The sequence below is a fragment of the Ictidomys tridecemlineatus genome, chromosome 2, assembly GCF_052094955.1.
Source record: "Ictidomys tridecemlineatus isolate mIctTri1 chromosome 2, mIctTri1.hap1, whole genome shotgun sequence".
Classification (NCBI taxonomy): domain Eukaryota; kingdom Metazoa; phylum Chordata; class Mammalia; order Rodentia; family Sciuridae; genus Ictidomys; species Ictidomys tridecemlineatus.
This window is the reverse complement of record NC_135478.1, coordinates 217,787,536-217,805,025: the sequence shown is the minus strand read 5'-3', so window position 1 is coordinate 217,805,025 and position 17,490 is coordinate 217,787,536. Positions and strand designations below refer to the sequence as shown.

Genomic DNA, 17,490 nt, shown 5'->3' with positions numbered 1-17,490 from the left:
TTCTCTTCCAACCCCATCTTTTGACTCCCTTTAGGTTCTTCCACAGATCTTTCATCAGTGTTCTCAATTTGGGTTAGACGTTAGAATCACCTGAAGAGCTTTAATGATCAATAACATTTGGGACCCACCCCAGGTTCAGATGTTAAATTACTGAGATTGAGTGTAGTCTGGCCATTGTGAGGTTTAAAATCTGTAGTTAAGAACCACTGCCTCTCCTTGTGAGATACCTGCCTTCCCACATCAGGAACCTTTTCTAGCCATTTTTGCAGTTAGTACAGCTTTTACTATCAAATTAATGTTTTCATTAATATTCTTGCAACTTCTTAATTCTTTCCAAATGAAACAAAACAGGAGATACTTTGCAAAGGAAGAAATCTTTTAAGCTAATTTTTGTTAACCAGTCAATCATTGTATTTCATGTAAATTAGAAATATAGTTGTGCAATACAATGACTGAAATATGTAAAAATGTGGCAGATAGTAATTTGGTCTATTACTTTGCCAAGGACCAGCAGCCAAAAGATTTTTTATACCATTTTTTCCCTAAATCTACCTGCTGTCTATAGCTTTTGTTAATAATGTTTCTGTGACATGTTTATACTACGTGTTTATTCCATGGCTTAACAGGGAGTTCAAGTTTATCGGCCTTAAATTCTACCATTATTTTTCTAAGGTGCCCTGAGATGAGGAAAACCTTTTTTGTACCAATGGAAAAACTTAAGTTCTGAGACAATTACTGTAGCATCTTATAGCTACAGATCTAGTTTGTTGTTGTTGTTGTTATTGTTTTTTTGCTCAATCAGGAAATGAGAAGTGGAAACTGATTCTGATAGGGTAAGTCTTAGGAAGAAGTCAAATGGCAGTGATGGTATTTTGTTCAGAAAGAAAATTAGCTGATAAAATTAGTCTTAGTAATGCATTATAGAATCTTACCTAGAACTGCTTCTTTCAGAATCAATAGAGCAGGAGTTTTTTTTTTTTTTTCCTCTTTCTTAATTGGTTTCAGTTGTTTGACTATTAATAAGAGATGAGTTTTTTTTATGATAAAACACTGCTCTGGCAATTACAGTTTTTATTTCAGTCTTTATTCACTTAAAGTGAAGAATAAACTACAATATTTTTCTTCTTATGTTCTAACAGGCACCAGAAGTAATCAGAATGCAAGATAAAAATCCGTACAGCTTTCAGTCAGATGTATATGCATTTGGGATTGTTCTGTATGAATTGATGACTGGACAGTTACCTTATTCAAACATCAACAACAGGGACCAGGTAAATATTTACCATCTCTTGGGGATTTATTTTAGTTTTTGTGTAAAAGCTCAGGTTAGCTATAGAAAGGAAGTATTGAGTTCTGGGTAAGCCTGAAGGATAGCTCTCTTGATCTTGGTGACCAGTTTTAGAAATCTTCTGTGCACTTTTGGCATAATAGCAGCATGTACTAAGACTTTTTCTCTGAAATGCTGGTACAGTGGAGTGAAGTTCCTGATTTTGTAACTGAAAACTAGAGACACAACAGTAGATAATACTGAATGTTTCTTAACCAGAGCTCAAGTAGAAGAATGAGCTCTGCAGCATTAATACTTAGGTGTTAAGCCTTTTACTCTTTGAGGATTGTGCCATCGGAGTGGGTACTTGACCATGAATGTCTTTGTATTGAATTTTTTTTTAATTAAGATTTTTTTTAATTTTTAAAATCATGGAAGCAATGTTAAATCATGCTTTGAGTTTTCTATAATGAGAAGTCTAGTAAGAGGGGATTTTTTTTTTTTTAACTTTTCTTCCTAAGTTACTGTTCTCTATCCCTTACCTTCTGAAAAGTACCAATACAGGTTCATGTAGCTCTTTGCATTTTCTGTCTTTTCACAATAAATTCATGTAGGCTTTTAAAACTAAGCAAGAAAAGTGAATTGTCTTTACTGAAACTGTCTTGGATACCTTAGCATTTAAATAGTATGTGTAAGGAGACAGAGATTCCAGCATTCACTGTTAATATATTAGAAAATAAGAGTTGACAATGTAAACTGTAATTTGAAAATATTTAGACTTTTTGCTATGGTTTGCATCAGAATTACCTGAGAAATTGCTTATAAGTGGAGACACCAGAGCAGATTCTGAGTGCTTGGTGGATGGTTCAAGTACCCGTTTTTATGCTTCCCAGGTGATTCTGACTTATACCAATGTTGAGAATCCCCAACCAGAGAATGAAAACAAAAAAGTATAAACTTTTTACATATTTTATCATGACTTCCCAACCTAATGAAATGATAGATTTTATATATGAAAGTGATATATTTATTTTGGTCAGTAGCTCAACTCTCTTTTTGATGGTAGCTTTTTCATTTAACTATCATGTGGTAACATAGAAGTAATCCAACTTACCCTGAACTTTAGGGCTTCCTATTGAATCACTGTATCTTCTATAGCCAGTGGGGGTCTTGATTCTTGCTTTGAGCATTTAAAAAAATGATTGCATTTCTATCCAGTTCATCATAAAGCTGAATTTGTAATTGCTGTTTTGTCTTTCTAATCATTTCATTAGCTTTAGAATGTTGAGTCTTAGTTTTGAGAGTTAAACAGTACAGAACTTCTGTTTTGATGATCTTATGTCAAGCCTGCATGAAACTTAAATTGGGGGTGTGTGCAAAATACTAGCTAAAGAACACAATTGAAACACTATACTTAACTGTACTTATGACAGATATAGATCATTGAGATGATTGATTGGATGATGGCAGTCTGATTAGCAAAATTTGAAAGCATCATGTGCTCTGTCTTTTACAAATGTAATTCAAGCATACAACAGCATAACACTCTGTGCCATGTTCACTTTTCCTATGGGTATTATTATTCCAAAGGAGTTACTAAGGATTTTTAGTTTAGTTTTAGCTGATTGATCATATAGACTACAAATTAATAAAAATTTGTGAACTTAAAATCTGTCAGTTTATTTTAATATAATTATAATATGGAAACAAATATTACTATCTCCAAAATATGGATAAAAGCATCCCAGAGTTCTGCACTCATCCACTTCTTGGCATTTTAGGTGCTTTGTCCTCCATGGGAGTATAATAAATGATGTGGCAAGGGCTTACTCTCCATGAGAGAAGTGAGTGAGTGACCAGCAGAAGGGTAAGGCCTTTACTAGTTAATTCTTTCTAGTACTATAGTTAGAGCCCCTGGAATTTGCCAGCCAGAAACCAAGTTAAGTATTTGCTAAAGGAGGTAGAGGTAAAAGAATGACATACTCTTCCCACTACCCCCATTCTACTTCATTATCCTGTAGCCTACTTTCTTCACATGGTACTTTCCATGGAACTCCCCATTTTGAAAGAATAATTCTGGTCATTCTCAGTGAAGTAACCCCAGATTGCTCCATTCATCTTCTTGATTTGAATTTTCTTTCACTTTCTCTTGAGTTCCATGGCTCTCAGATTAGACTTCTGTTTGAGAATCCAGGAATAATATTCTTTCTTTTTCATAGGAGATGGAACAACTGTTTCTTTACTATGCAGTGTAGGTACCATTCCTCTACACTTTCACCCCATAGTCTGAGGTGGCAGGTTGTTTCTTTAAACTGAGAGCAGAGCTGGGGTAAAGCAGTGTGATACATTGGCAGGCATGGCCTCAAGACCTGTGTTACCTGGTCATCTTACCTCTCTATGTGTCCTTTTTTTTTTTCCCAGTTATGAAAATCAGATCTAAAAATCAGATTATTTATGAAAGTAAATCTTTTAGCTCTCTGAGAGATGACCATTTCTGTTACTTTGCAAAGTAGTATATCATTTCTCCTTTACTTTTCTCAGTGCTGATTCTGAGAAATCACTTTTTCTCTCATTTGTTTTATTCTATCATTTCATTTTCCTCTCTAATCTCCCTCTTTTTCCCTCTTTAATCCTCTACTAAATGGGGATTAATAATAATGGGCTTATCTAAGCTAAGAATATTGACTATATCCTCATGGCTTTCTTTTCTTGGAACAGAAATATTGTGTATTTTTAGAAGAAAATAATAGATAACATATGTCAGTTATTTTAAGTATATTCCAGTTATTGGTGTATAACAAACCATCCAGAATGTAGTGTCTCAAATGAATCTACAATCAGGCTGCTCCCAGTAAGGAAGATTTATCTGTTTAACATGGTATCGGCTAGAACAATGTGACTGGATGTTAAGAAGATCTGCTTCCAAATTGGCTCATTCACATACCTGACAAGTTGGCAGTAGCTGTCAGCTGGGAACTCAGTCAAGGCCATGGACTAGGGAACCCAATTCTTCACATAGGACTTTCCATAGTCCTTTCCATAGGACTTCTTCAGGCTGCTTGTTCTTTCTCACAGCAAATTGCCTAGGTTCTAAGCATAGGCTCTCAAGAAACAGGAAATGATAAGTTCCAGTATCTTAATTAATACACAAATTATTTTAACAGAAAAGGTTTTTTAACATCTACTACATATAAAGCACTGTGGAATATAGAGACATTCAAAGATGAATAAAGCACAGTCTGAGCTACCAATGGAATGTAGAGTTCTATTGAGGCAATATATGGGGTGATGTTGAAAATGAGGGGATGAAGGGGAGGGTGTCAGAGTACTGAATGTGTATTCCAAATAAGAACCAGTCCCAGATTTCAAGCTAATGTATAGATTTTGTGCATATGTACCCAACGAATTTTCTCAAATTATATCCCGGAAAAGACTTGTCCTTTCGCTTTCCTGCTGTTTCATCATCACTGAGCTCCCCAACCCCAGTAGCAAAGGTCACCTGCCCTGTACTCCACAGAAACTACAACAGTGAGGCATGTAAAAATGTAAGAGTTGTCTTTGATTTCTTTCTCACATTCTTTCTGAAAATCAGGTTTTTGAAAAATTTTGCATCTCTGTGAATGCTTTTAAATTAGCATCTAAAGGGCTGGGGGTATAGCTCAGTTGGAAGAATGCTTGTCTCTCAAGCCCAAGGCCCTGGGTTCAATCCTCAGCACCAAAAAAATAAAAAATAAATAAATTAGCATCTAAGAAATTTTACCTTAAGCTTGAGTAATTGCTAAGAATATAATTTTCTATTCAGTTAACATTTAAAATAAGGCTGGTATAACTAACTCCCTCTTTTTAAAGTTTTTTGTTTTGTTGTTGTACTGGGGATTAAACCCAGGGACACTTTACCACTGAGCTACATCCCCAGCCCTTTTTTCTTTTTTAATTTTTGACAGGGTCTCACTAAGTTGCTTAGGACCTCACCAAATTGCTGAAGCTGGCCTCAAACTTGTGATTCTTCTATCTCAACATCCTGAGTTGCTAGGATTACAAGCATGAGCCACCATACCTATCTACAATGCTTTTAAAAATGTATCTAGGGTAGAATGTATCAGTGGTATAACACTTGCCCAGCATGCTAAGGCCCTGGATTTGATCCCCAGCACCCCCAAAAAATAAAAATATCTAGTAAAATCTAAAAACCATAATAATTTGATATACTATCACTTATTTTAAAAAATATGATAGCTCTATGTTAATTTTTGAGGTAGGACATGATTCCTTTTTTTTCCCCAAAACTATTTGTAGTATTCTGTTTCACTCTCCACATAATTCTGTCCTAATGTAACACATTTCTTTTTTTTTTTTTAAAGAGAGAGTGAGAGAGAGAGAGAGAGAGAATTTTCAATATTTATTTTTTAGTTCTTGGTGGACACAACATCTTTGTTGGTATGTGGTGCTGAGGATCGAACCCGGGCCGCACGCATGCCAGGCAAGCGCGCTACCTCTTGAGCCACATCCCCAGCCCCTAATGTAACACATTTCTATGCTTTAAAGCTTTTTAGTGATTATTCAAGTTACATATTTACAATAAAAAATATGGCTATAAGTTTAAACTTAGAATGTTTAAAATTTTTTCTGTTTTGGGTTGTTGATTTCTTAAAAATTCTGAATTATGCCATTGTTTCAATTTTTAATATATAACTGATAAAAATAATGTAAGTTTTGATTAATAGAGAGACAATATAAAATTTTATTGAAATGTCTATCTTAATAAATAACACTGGGCTTTTGTTTATCCTTCAGTTGATTTATATATCTGTAGGTAAATATGATTTTTTGGTAGATGAGCCAAGGCTTAATATTAATCTTTTTTCCTTATTGTATTTTTAAAAAGGTAAATATTGAGAAATCTTATTAAGATAGGAAAGGTAGCAGTTTTATATAGCCATATGCAGAGTTTCATAGTCCCCAAGACCAAAAGGACTCACTGAAAATTCTCTGAAGTCTGTTGTACTCACGGTTACAATTTATTCCAGTGAAGGAATGCAGATTAAAATCAGAAGGGAAAAGATAAATGGAACAGAGTCGAAAAACATGTCTCAAGTGAAACTTCCAGTTATCTTCTTCCCATGGAGTTGTGGACAGTACTAAATTTCCTGGTAGTGGTATATGACAGTACACATTGTATATTGCCAACCAGGGAAACTTCCTGGGCCTTGGAGTCTAGAGGTTTTATTAGGACTTGGTTTTATAGGTGTGTAGCTGACTCTTGTGTAGTTGACCTCAGTTTCCAGCTCCTTCAAGGGTCATGCTGATACTAAATGATCCAAAGACCCCTCTGTAAGTCATATTGTTAGCATAGACATCTGACATGGCCCAGAGTCCCCAGAAAAACAGGACAAAACATCCCCCTGGGCTTAGTGATTACTTCCCAAGAGCAAAGCACAAAGACCAGTCCTCTCTCTCTCTGAGTACACCATATCACTCAATTACTTGAATTCATTCCTAGATTATGCCAAAAATTATATAGTAATTTTTGGGGGATGGGAGAGTACTGGGGATTGAACCCAGTGGTGCTTAACCACTGAGCCACATCCCCAGCCCTTTTTCATGTTTTTATTAGAGACACAGAGTCTCACTGAATTGTTTAGTGCCTTGCCAAATTGCTAAGGCTGGCTTTGAACTTGCAATCCTCCTACCTCAGTCTCCTGAGCCCCTGGGATTACACCACCACACCCAGATATTATATAGTAACTTCTTAAAAATTATTTTAATGATCACTTGACAGTTTTGTTGGAAACAAAGAATTGGAAACCAACTTTGATGCAAAAGGGGATTATTATTTACTCATTAGAGCTAAGTTAGATAATAATTTTTGGGAATATCCCTTTCATTCCTCGATAGTTTTCACAATCTGGAATAATGCATACTATATATATAGTTAGATTCCATATGGGTAAAAAGTAAGCCTTTTTTAAAAGTAGAAGGACAGTTATGACAGACGAGAAAGGGGAAAGAGGATAAGATTTACACTTTTACCTGAATGAATAGTTCTTGGGCAAGTCAGTTATTTGAAAGGGACATAAGTAAGTTGATGAGGTAGAAATTAATTCCCTTAAAACTACCATGTGTGTTTAATTCTGGTAGAATCTTCATGTAGCCCCAGAGATCTTTACCCTAGTTTGAAGACTACAAATTATGACATGGCTAATCAGTTAGCACAAATTTGTCATTCACCTTAAGGAGTTGTTAACTTACACATTCAAAACCTGTTGTGTCCAGAGGATTATGTTAAATGTTAGAGGCTGAGGTAGTATAGATTTTTAAAAAGAAGAGAGTGGGGCATAGTGGCACATGCCTGTAACCCCAGCAGCTCAGGAGCAGCTCAGGCTTAGGCAGCAGGATCACTAGCTTGAGGACAGCCTCAGCAATTTAGCTAGACCCTCAACAACTTCACAAGACCTGTCTCAAAAATAAAAAATAAATAAGACTAGGGATGTAGCTTAGTGATAAAGCACCCCAGCGTTCAATACTCATTGCCAAATAAATAAATAAATAAATACAAATACAGAAGAAGATATGCATATATATGAGACACAATCCCTGCCTATAAGGACCTATAGTTTCATTGGGGAATTTACATTTTCACAAGATTAATAACCATCTGATGCAGTAAATAGTCATAACAGTTATTGGTAGAAAGGAGGGCATTATCATTTCTTGGTGTGAAAGGAAAGGTATGATGAGCAAGATTCAATTTTAGTTAGGCCTTCAATTCACCGGAATTTTACAGGAACCTGGGAAGGAGCTGAGGCCATATAAAACATGGTTAAAAGATTTCTATTGGGATGGTCTTATCCAGTTTGTTTGTTTGTTTGGTGCTGGAGATTGAACCCAAGGGCACTTTATATTGAGCTGCATCCCCAACCTTTTTTATTTTTGAGACAAGGTCTTGCTAAATTGCCCAGACTGATCTTGAGTTTGTGGCCATGCCCAGCTCCAAATTCTTATATAACTGCATTATCTTGGACAAGTTCTTAGATTTGTTTGAGCTTTGGGTTCCTAATTTGTAAAATAGGGTTAATACCTACCTTGTTAGAATTATTTTGAGTGTTAAATTCGATGACATCTATAATTCAAGTGTACCAAAGTTTTTTTGGCCTTTCAGGGCTACCTTTTCCATTGATAGCCAAGTCAGCATATCTGAACTGCTGTCCTCTGTGAATGTAGGCAGTCCAGACTGTTTCTCAACTTTGAAGACCCCCTTGTTAAGTGCTTTACTTTTTCCTGGTTGTTGCTTGTAGTCACCTGTTGCTTCAAGATATTATTCCAAGTTCCTGCTAGGATTCTGAGTCTCTTTCCTCCATTAAAGTGATTATACATCCTGGATTCAGAAGAGGGCAAGATGGAAGAAATCTGTGTCCCCTCAATATGTCTTCCCAAGCTTCATCCTTTTAATTGTACCATAGAGATCACATTGCAATTAGAACTTTACTTTAGACTCATAAACAAGGGTCATTTGACACCAAACATTAACCTTGAATATATCTAAAATTCCATCAGCTCTGCCCAGAATGGGGGCTTTCTTACTAGTTTCCTCCACTCTAGCATCTATTCCAGCCCTCTGGGACCTGTTCCTTCTAAGATCAAAACTCCCTCTCTTCAGATCCTCTCTTCCCAGATTCCCAAGACTCCTAACATCTGTTTTCATCTACCCTCAAAAGAGCTGAAAGGCTTTACCTTCTCTTCTCATGAGAAGGAGCTGAGGCCATATAAACATGGTTAAAAGATTTCTATTGGGATGGAAGAGGCTGTGATTCTGAGGTCCTATAACCAAATGCCCCATTAGAGATTCCATAGCACTAGGGCAAATGATTGCTAAAAAGGTTAGCTTTTTGGTTCTTGCTACACATATGCAAAGGAATTAGCCTAATACCCAACAATTAAAAGTACTCAATAACCCTGTTTTGTTTTGTTTTGTTTTGTTTTTTGTTTTGCTTTTGTTGTTGTTTTTATTGTTGTTTTAGTACTGGGGATTGAACTCAGGGGCACCTGACCACTGAGCCACATTCCCCAGCCCTATTTTGTATTTTATTTAGAGACAGGGTCTCACTGAATTGCTTAGCACTTTGCAGTTGCTGAAGCTGGCTTTGAACTCACAATCCCTTCTGTCTCAGCCTCCCGAGCCACTAGGATTACAGGCGTGCACAGCTGCACCTGGCTCAGTAACCATTTTTTTTAAGGAAAGAAGAAACACTATCGGATCTGTGTGTTTCATAATAGTTACTGTCAGCGGGAACATACTACATAAGGAGAAACTAGCAGCACAGGAGTTAAGAGCCCTTTGAACAGCCCCAGGTCATGAAAATTTCAGATTGCAGCCCTTTGGGGATGGGTATTCCACAATCTCTGATATATAGGAACCCATATACTAGCATTGTTGGTTTCATCAAAGCATAAGATGTATTTAGAAAAGTACAAATGTCTTAAGTGTAGAGCTTATTGATTTTTCATTGTTTATATATTTTAACTTATATAAAAGATATGTGATTTACCTTTATTTTTCTCCAGATAATTTTCATGGTGGGACGAGGATACCTATCCCCAGATCTCAGTAAGGTACGGAGTAACTGTCCAAAAGCCATGAAGAGATTAATGGCAGAGTGCCTCAAAAAGAAAAGAGATGAAAGACCACTCTTTCCCCAAGTAAGAAAAAACTTTGTGCTAACTAAAAGAATAGCCTAACATTCAGAGGCAGATTTTCAAGCACTCCATGGAGCACACTGTTTGTTTCATAGGTTTAGATTCCATGTGATTATGTGCAGCCTCCAGACAGGTAAAAACACAAAGATGAGTTTGTGAAAATTGAACATAAGTTTGGGCTCCCAACACAAACTTTCAGAAGGTCTTTGCATTTATCCAGCATTTCTCAAACTTTTTGGTCACAGATTCTTTTATACATTTAGAAATTATGAAAGACCCCAAAGAACTTTTGCTTATGTAAGTAATAATTACTCCAAACCAAAATCATTATTGAAAGAATAATGGTATTTACATTTTACATTCTTTTTCAAATGTCTTTAAAAAAAGAAAATAACTGGATTTTTTGCTTTTGCATTATGTTGCAGTATCTTACATTATATTGTTGCCTCTGAAAACTTGACTTGTAAAATGACAGTAAAAAGGCAAATAATATCTTAATATTGTTATGAAAATAGTTTTGACCAAAGGACCTTTTAGAGGCCTACACCTCATACTTTGTGAACTGATGCTTATTCTTCTTGATGGTAAAGAGGTTCCAAGTTTCCCTTTCATACGAGGTCTTTTTAAGGGACATGCCCACCAGGCGCACAAAGAAAAGGCAATGAATGCAGTCTTCTTTTCATGATTCTTTATAACTCTTCATTGCTTTTTTTTAATCTTTTCATGTTAATAATCTTTAATAAACCACACAAAGAGCCAATTTGGTGTCGCTTACTTGGGAGGCTGAGGTAGAAGAGATCACTTTAGCCTAGAGTCTGAGGCCAGCCTGGGCAACATGTCTAGACTCCACCTCACAAAAAATTAAGAAAGAAAAACAGGGGCTGGGGTTGTGGCTCAGCGGTAGAGCGCTTGCCTTGCACGCACAAGGCCCTGGGTTCGATCCTCAGTACCACATAAAAATAAATAAGTGAAATAAAGGTATTGTGTCAAACTATAACTAAAAAATAAATATTTTTTTAAAAAAAAAGAAAGGAAAAAAGAAATAAACATCACAAAGAACTGAAACTAAGGTAACAAGCTTAAAGCATTTAACTATAACAGATATTATAATATAAATGCAGCATTTTCTTATGTTTGGGAATTTCCTGATAACGCTGTCTAAATATACCCCATGACAAATCAGTTGTTTAGTGGGAAGTACTTGTAAAGAGCTATGTAATGTTTTGAACAACTTATAAAAGTGGGAAGTATAGACTTCCATAGTTAATCTGTTATCATAATTGCTGGGACATTCCTTTGTGGTTCTTATGCCTTTGAATGTCAGTCCTAACTAGAGTACTTAGATAAGTCACCATTACAGAAATGAGATTCACTCATCCTTCATTTTTTATCCCAAAATTTTTTCTTTTCTAAAGAATTAAAGAAGGGGCTGGGGTTGTGGTTCAGCGGTAGAGCGCTTGCTTAGCATGTGTGAGGCCCTGGGTTCGATCCTCAGCACCACATAAAAATAAAGGTATTGTATCCAACTACAACTAAAAAATAAATGTTTAAAAGAGAAAAAAAATTAAAGAAGGTAGAATTGATGGTTATAGCAAGTGTCAAGGGCTGCCCCAGAAAAGAAAGGGGAGGCTAAATGGTTAAATGGATAGATAAATGTTTTTATGTTCTATGACCCTACGTTGCTGTTACTTTAAGAAAGAGTTTTGAGATATTTTGCTTTGCTTTGCTTTGGCTTGGCATGGCTTGGCTTGGCTTGGCTTGGCTTGGCTTGGCTTTTAACTCAGAAAACATCTGGATGAAAGACAGTGTTTTTGAACATCAGCAGCTGGGTCAGTACCATGATCTTTTTTCACATCCCAGGTGCTAACATTTCTTACTTAAAGGGACAGAATTGTTCATACTTCTAAATATATCGTTTCATTCATTTAGTGGTATCAAAAATTGAAATGTGCATGTGAATATGAATTTTCTAGATTAGTGGAGGCTACTCCTTTAAGTACATTTAAATTTTCATTACAGGTTTGTTTTTGTTTAGTTTGTTGTTTTTCTGTGTGTTTGTATGTGTGTGTGCGTGTGTATGTTTTACTGGGAATCAACTCGGGGCATTCTGTCAATCCGTTATCATAAGTGCTGACAGATAACTGATCAACATCCTCAACCCTGTTATTTCTTTTGTTTGTTTTTTGAGTCAGGGTTTCCCCAGATTGCAGAGGCTGGCCATGAACTTGGTGATACTCCTGCCTCAGCTTCCCAAGTAGCTGGGATTACAGGCATGTGCTGCCACACACAGCTTGTTAGAGGTTCTTTTCTTTTCTTTTCTTTTTTTTGTGGTGCCGGGGGATTGAACCCACGGCCTTGCGCATGCAAGGCCAGCACTCTACCAACTGAGCTATATCCCCAGCCCCAGAGGTTATCTTTCTACACCATACAATTTTTCGCCACATAAATCCTAAATGGCTAAAGATCTATATGTAAAACAACTATAAAATATGAAATCATTTCTACAGTGTTGAAGAAGGAAAGGATTTCCTAAACAAGAGGCAAAGTTCGGAAATTATAAAGTTTAATATAGTATATATGCCTGCATTAAATATTTTTAATTTCTACAATAGTAAAAAATAATATTAAAATTTAAAGAGAAAAATATATTTTTTGATAGATTTAACCCAGGAGCTACATGCCCAACCCTTTTTTGTTTTTGTTTTTCACTTTGAGATATGGCCTCACTAAGTTGCTGAGGCTAGCCTTGAGGCAATCCTCCAAGCCACTGGGATTACAGGTATATGCCACTGCACCTGGCTAATTGTAGCATATATAACAAAGGTGAACATTTTACAAAATCAGTAAGTAAGACAGTCAAAAGATCTGGCCATGGTGGGACACACATGTAATCCCAGCAACTCAAGAGGCTGAGGCAGGAGGATCACAAATAGTAGAGTGCCCCTGAGTTTCATCCCTAGTAACACACACACACACACACACACACACACACACACACACACACAAGTCAGTAGAAAGAGGGCAAAGAATATCCAACACTGAGAACAATGTTGGGAGGTAGGAATTATTCTTTTAAGAATTTTTTTTGGGGGGGTGGGTACTGTGTAGTGAGAAAGTAAATTGTTCAGCTTGTGGGAAGTATTTGGTGTAGAATCCATAAATTTAAAATACTCTTAAAATCCTGTGCTATCAAACCGACTTCCATAAGTACTTGGGTATATATAAAAAAAGTTTACTATAATAGATTAAATTTGAAGACATAAAAATGAAAGTAACTTTATAGATGGTATGGATATTAATGAGGGTAAAAAGAAAACAATGAGGGAAAAAAATGTAGTATAAAAGGTGGTGAAGATGGGCTCTGTTTTTATATGTATATATTTATGTATAGGAAAGATCCAGAAGAAAGTATGATTATCCCTGGAGAATGGGATTTAAAGAACCTTATACTTTTTACTTTTTATGGTTGTTTACATTAATTCATTCACTTAGATACTAGTGATTGAGCCTAGAGGCACATTTACCACTGAGCTATATCCCTAGCTCCTTTTTTATTTTTTTTATTTTGTCACTGTGTCTCACAGTTGCTGAGTCTGGCCTTGAACTTTAAATCCTCCTGAGTAGCTGGAATTATAGACGTGCACTAATGTACCCAGCTTAAATTTTATTTACTTGCTTTAGAATTCAAAAATTTTTATAACATTGCTTATTTCTTTTCCTCCTTTTACTAGTCACTATAAAGATTATAGTTTGACTTAAAAAATAATATTGATAGTTCAGAACAGTAATAATAGTATTAATTATAATTTCTGCTAAAATTTCTTTGAGTACTTACTTTATGCCTGGCATTGTGCCAAGCCCTTTGTACACATCTCATGATTATAAACATGCATTATCATGCTGTATACTTTTATATCATGTTTCTTTTGAACCTTAAAATATGTGAATTTCTCTGCTTTGTATATTGTTATTTATTTGTAGACTTTCCCTGTCTTCACCATTCATTTGTCACTTCTCATTTATGAGACATACCACTAGCAGTCTAGGTCAGTGGGGTCTTATTTATATGTGTGTGAACCATTTCCCATTGCTGAGTTTCTTTAAAGGATAAGTTGCTCTGTTCTGTTTAGAGCTAGCCATGTAGTACTTACTTATATTTACTTATACTCTATCTTCTTTCCAAAAGGAACTTGTGGTCTGTGCCAAACAAATATAATTGGTTTTAAATTTTTTTATTATTTACTGTTCCAAGTTTGGCAAATGATCTAAAACATAAAGAAAAGCTCTTAATGGAGTTACTTTTCTCCATTCAGTTTACAGAAATAAAAGTTGTAGTATCGGGTGGTTTGTTTTGTTTTTTGTTAATTGCTTTTAGGGAAAAATACCAGCTTCTGTTTTTCTAGGCATTTATAATACTAAAAACAATGTAAGATTTCAGGTGCTTTCTTGTATGATGAGACTCTTAAAGATTTATGCCACCCAGGTTTTCATTCTGTTTTCTTTTTATTTGTTTGTTTTCTTTTTCCATAGATTCTCGCCTCTATTGAGCTGCTGGCCCGCTCATTGCCAAAAATTCACCGCAGTGCATCAGAACCCTCCTTGAATCGGGCTGGTTTCCAAACAGAGGACTTTAGTCTCTATGCTTGTGCTTCTCCAAAAACACCCATCCAGGCAGGGGGATATGGTGCGTTTCCTGTCCACTGAAACAGATTAAATGAGTGAGAAATTAAAGGAGGGTAGCAACAAAAAGAAAATAAATGGACATGTGTTTGCTTATATGTTATACTGAACAGGATATTCTTTTCTTTTTTAAGATGAGCCAAAGAACACTTGAGTGTTTAAACACTAGGTAAAATTTTTTCCCAATCTAAAATCCATACCCTAATATTGGATTTAACCATGTGTTTGTGTGTAAAAAACACACAAACATTACTAAAAACTGGCAGTGCCTCTTCCAGAGGCTTGATTTCCTGTTGTGAATTTGTTTTATTTTGTTGGTCATTCTAATTATTAAACTTCAGTTTTCTTATGCAGCTTTTGTTATTAACTGTCAATCATCATTAGGGATGCCAGAGGAGATGCATATTCACAGAGGGGAAGTTGACAATAGGTTAGCCTGTGTCAAACAGGGCAAACCAAAGCAGATCTAATTTAGGAAGTCACTAGAATTGAATAATCCTGTTCTTATTCTACTTAATATTTTTTATATAACTATTTCTTTTTACTACTTTGTAGAAAATTTGGATGTTTATCTCCTTAAAGCAAATGACTAAATTTCTTTTAATAAATTGTGGGTGTAAATGACCAACAATATTACTGAGGAGTGGCATGTTTGACATGAATAAAATGGTTTAATTTTGGAATTTTAGTGGGAATGGGTTATAAATTGGAATTCCTTTTAGATTAGTTTTCTGTATATATTAAGGATATCTTACATGAATAGAAGTCAAATTTCCTTACAATAAAAATGCATTGCCCCCTTTTTCTCATCTCCTTTTCCCAAAAATAACTTCACAGAATTTTCTAAGAACTTTAGGTAATTCTGGTTGCCACATAATCACGTAATGATTTCTTCTTTAAGTTGCTACTTTAGAATATACTTATCTCTTGTGATATATATTATAGCAATCACTTATCATTGTGTCTCATAAAATTTCTGTCCCCTTTATATCCTTTGTCCAGCAAGATTCTGCTCTTGATAAATGCTTGGTCTTCTCTTTTTTGCATTCCACAATATGAAATTCTTCTAATACTTAAATATTCTTGTGTAGAAAATGACTATAATGTGGCATTCATACAGTACTCTTCTACTGTGATTCAAAAGGAATCAAAAAGTAGGGAGGCAGTGTTGTTCTTATCAAAGATACTGCCAACTCTACTTATAGTCCTCTGAACAAAAGCTAAACTCTTAACTACATCTTTACTTACTCATTTTAGATTTGTGCTAATTTTTAAATACAGCCAGCAACTGAAAGTTATTTCAGCAGACAGACATCTGCATATCCTTCTTCAAAGTCAATAAAGAAAAAAACTAGGAAAATTGTAACTTAATTATAATTTAGTTTTTAAATACCAGAGACAAACTTCTGAAATACTTTACTTGCATAGTCAGATTTCATTCAGGAAAACCACTCATTAATAACTATGGCAGCTGGGGTTGTGGCTCAGTAGTAGAGTGCTTGCCTCACATGTGTAAGACACTGGGTTTGATTCTCAGCACCACATATAAATAAATAAAATATATGTCCATCAACAACGAAAAATAACTGTGGCATACCTTTTGGCCCTCATTTAACTTAAGATAGGCATTGTGCCAAGCCTGTAATACCAGTGGCTCAGGAGACTCAGGTAGGAGAATCATAAGTTCAAAGCCAATCTCAGCAATTTAGCAAGGCCCTAAGCGACTTAGTGAGACCCTTTCTCAAAATGAAAAATAAGGGCTAGGGATGTGGCTTAGTGGTTAAGCACCCCCTGGGTTCAATCCCTGGTACCAAGAAGAAAAAAGAATTAAAGAAAGGCATTGACATTATGACTTTATATATTGATTAGTGCCTTTCAAGATAGTAAAAAAGAACATTTTTTTTCATATTTAAAAAAATTAAGGGATAAAAGAATGTAACATGTTGCAAAACATCAAAGTTAATGATTTCTAAAACCTCCAGTGTCTCTAAAGATAGGAGGGGTAGTAGTTAGTAAAGTTGTATGTATTCACAAAAAGAATAGCAGGCACCTGGCTAACAAAATTTTCACAAAATTGACTTAGTCTTGGAGTGCTCAAAAGAGTTTGGGGAATTTTGAAATAAAGATCGGAGGGTTTTGTGTTTTTGTTTTTTGTTTTTCAGTGCTGGAGATCGACCCAGGCCCTTATGCATTTAAAGGATCTTTTTATTGATAGAACTCTTTGTATCATCTTCCATTATACCTGCCTTACTTATGTTTTCAGTTAAATTGATTTCTTTCTTTCTCCCCAACACTATCCAGCCCAGAAAACACTCCCACCACCCCAATCCCCGCCATCTGCATTTCTGTTCTTTCATTTCTGTCTTTTTTTTTTTTTTTTTTTTTTTTTTTGCCAGTGAGCATTGCTAAGCCCTGTTGAGCTGCTTCGGAACTCATGCCCATAGACAGTGGAGCATCCCTCCAGAGGTTGCATAGTAATTTAATATCCCTTCCAAGTTTGGCCCACTAGATTAGTAGAAGAACCTGAAAAACACGGAAATATGACAAGTGAGATGTTTAGATCAGAGAATAGGAATCTTTAGAATTAAATCAGCTTCTCTTTCTGTTTGTTGTTATTTGTTTGTTTTATGCTGAGTTTTAGATACAGTCTCCAAAAAAGGAAAAACATAGGGGTTGAGGTTGTGGCTCAGCAGTAGAGCGCTCACCTAACACACGCGAGGCCCTGGGTTCAATCCTCAGCACCCCATAAAAGTAAATATATAAAATAAACGTGTTGTGTTCAACTAATACTAAATAATAAATATTTTTTTAAAAAAAGGAAAAACATAATTTTTTTCTAAGCATATGTA

The 17,490-nt window shown here is 35.5% G+C and overlaps 1 protein-coding gene across 8 annotated transcripts in view; it reads left to right on the top strand.

The window, feature by feature from the left end:
- Positions 1–17,490, top strand: part of Braf (B-Raf proto-oncogene, serine/threonine kinase) — a 177,076-nt gene that overhangs the window by 147,842 nt on the left and 11,744 nt on the right. For 5 of the 8 annotated variants that reach the window (XM_078040660.1, XM_078040658.1, XM_078040664.1 and 2 more), the window contains 3 exons: positions 1,140–1,271; positions 9,830–9,964; positions 14,492–14,645. In XM_078040660.1, the coding sequence (XP_077896786.1) occupies positions 1,140–1,271; positions 9,830–9,964; positions 14,492–14,645 (421 nt within the window). Of the gene's footprint in view, positions 1–1,139; positions 1,272–3,048; positions 3,135–9,829; positions 9,965–14,491; positions 14,646–17,490 lie in introns of those variants that run through there. The other 3 variants (XM_078040659.1, XM_078040663.1, XR_013435453.1) reach the window with 2 other exon arrangements.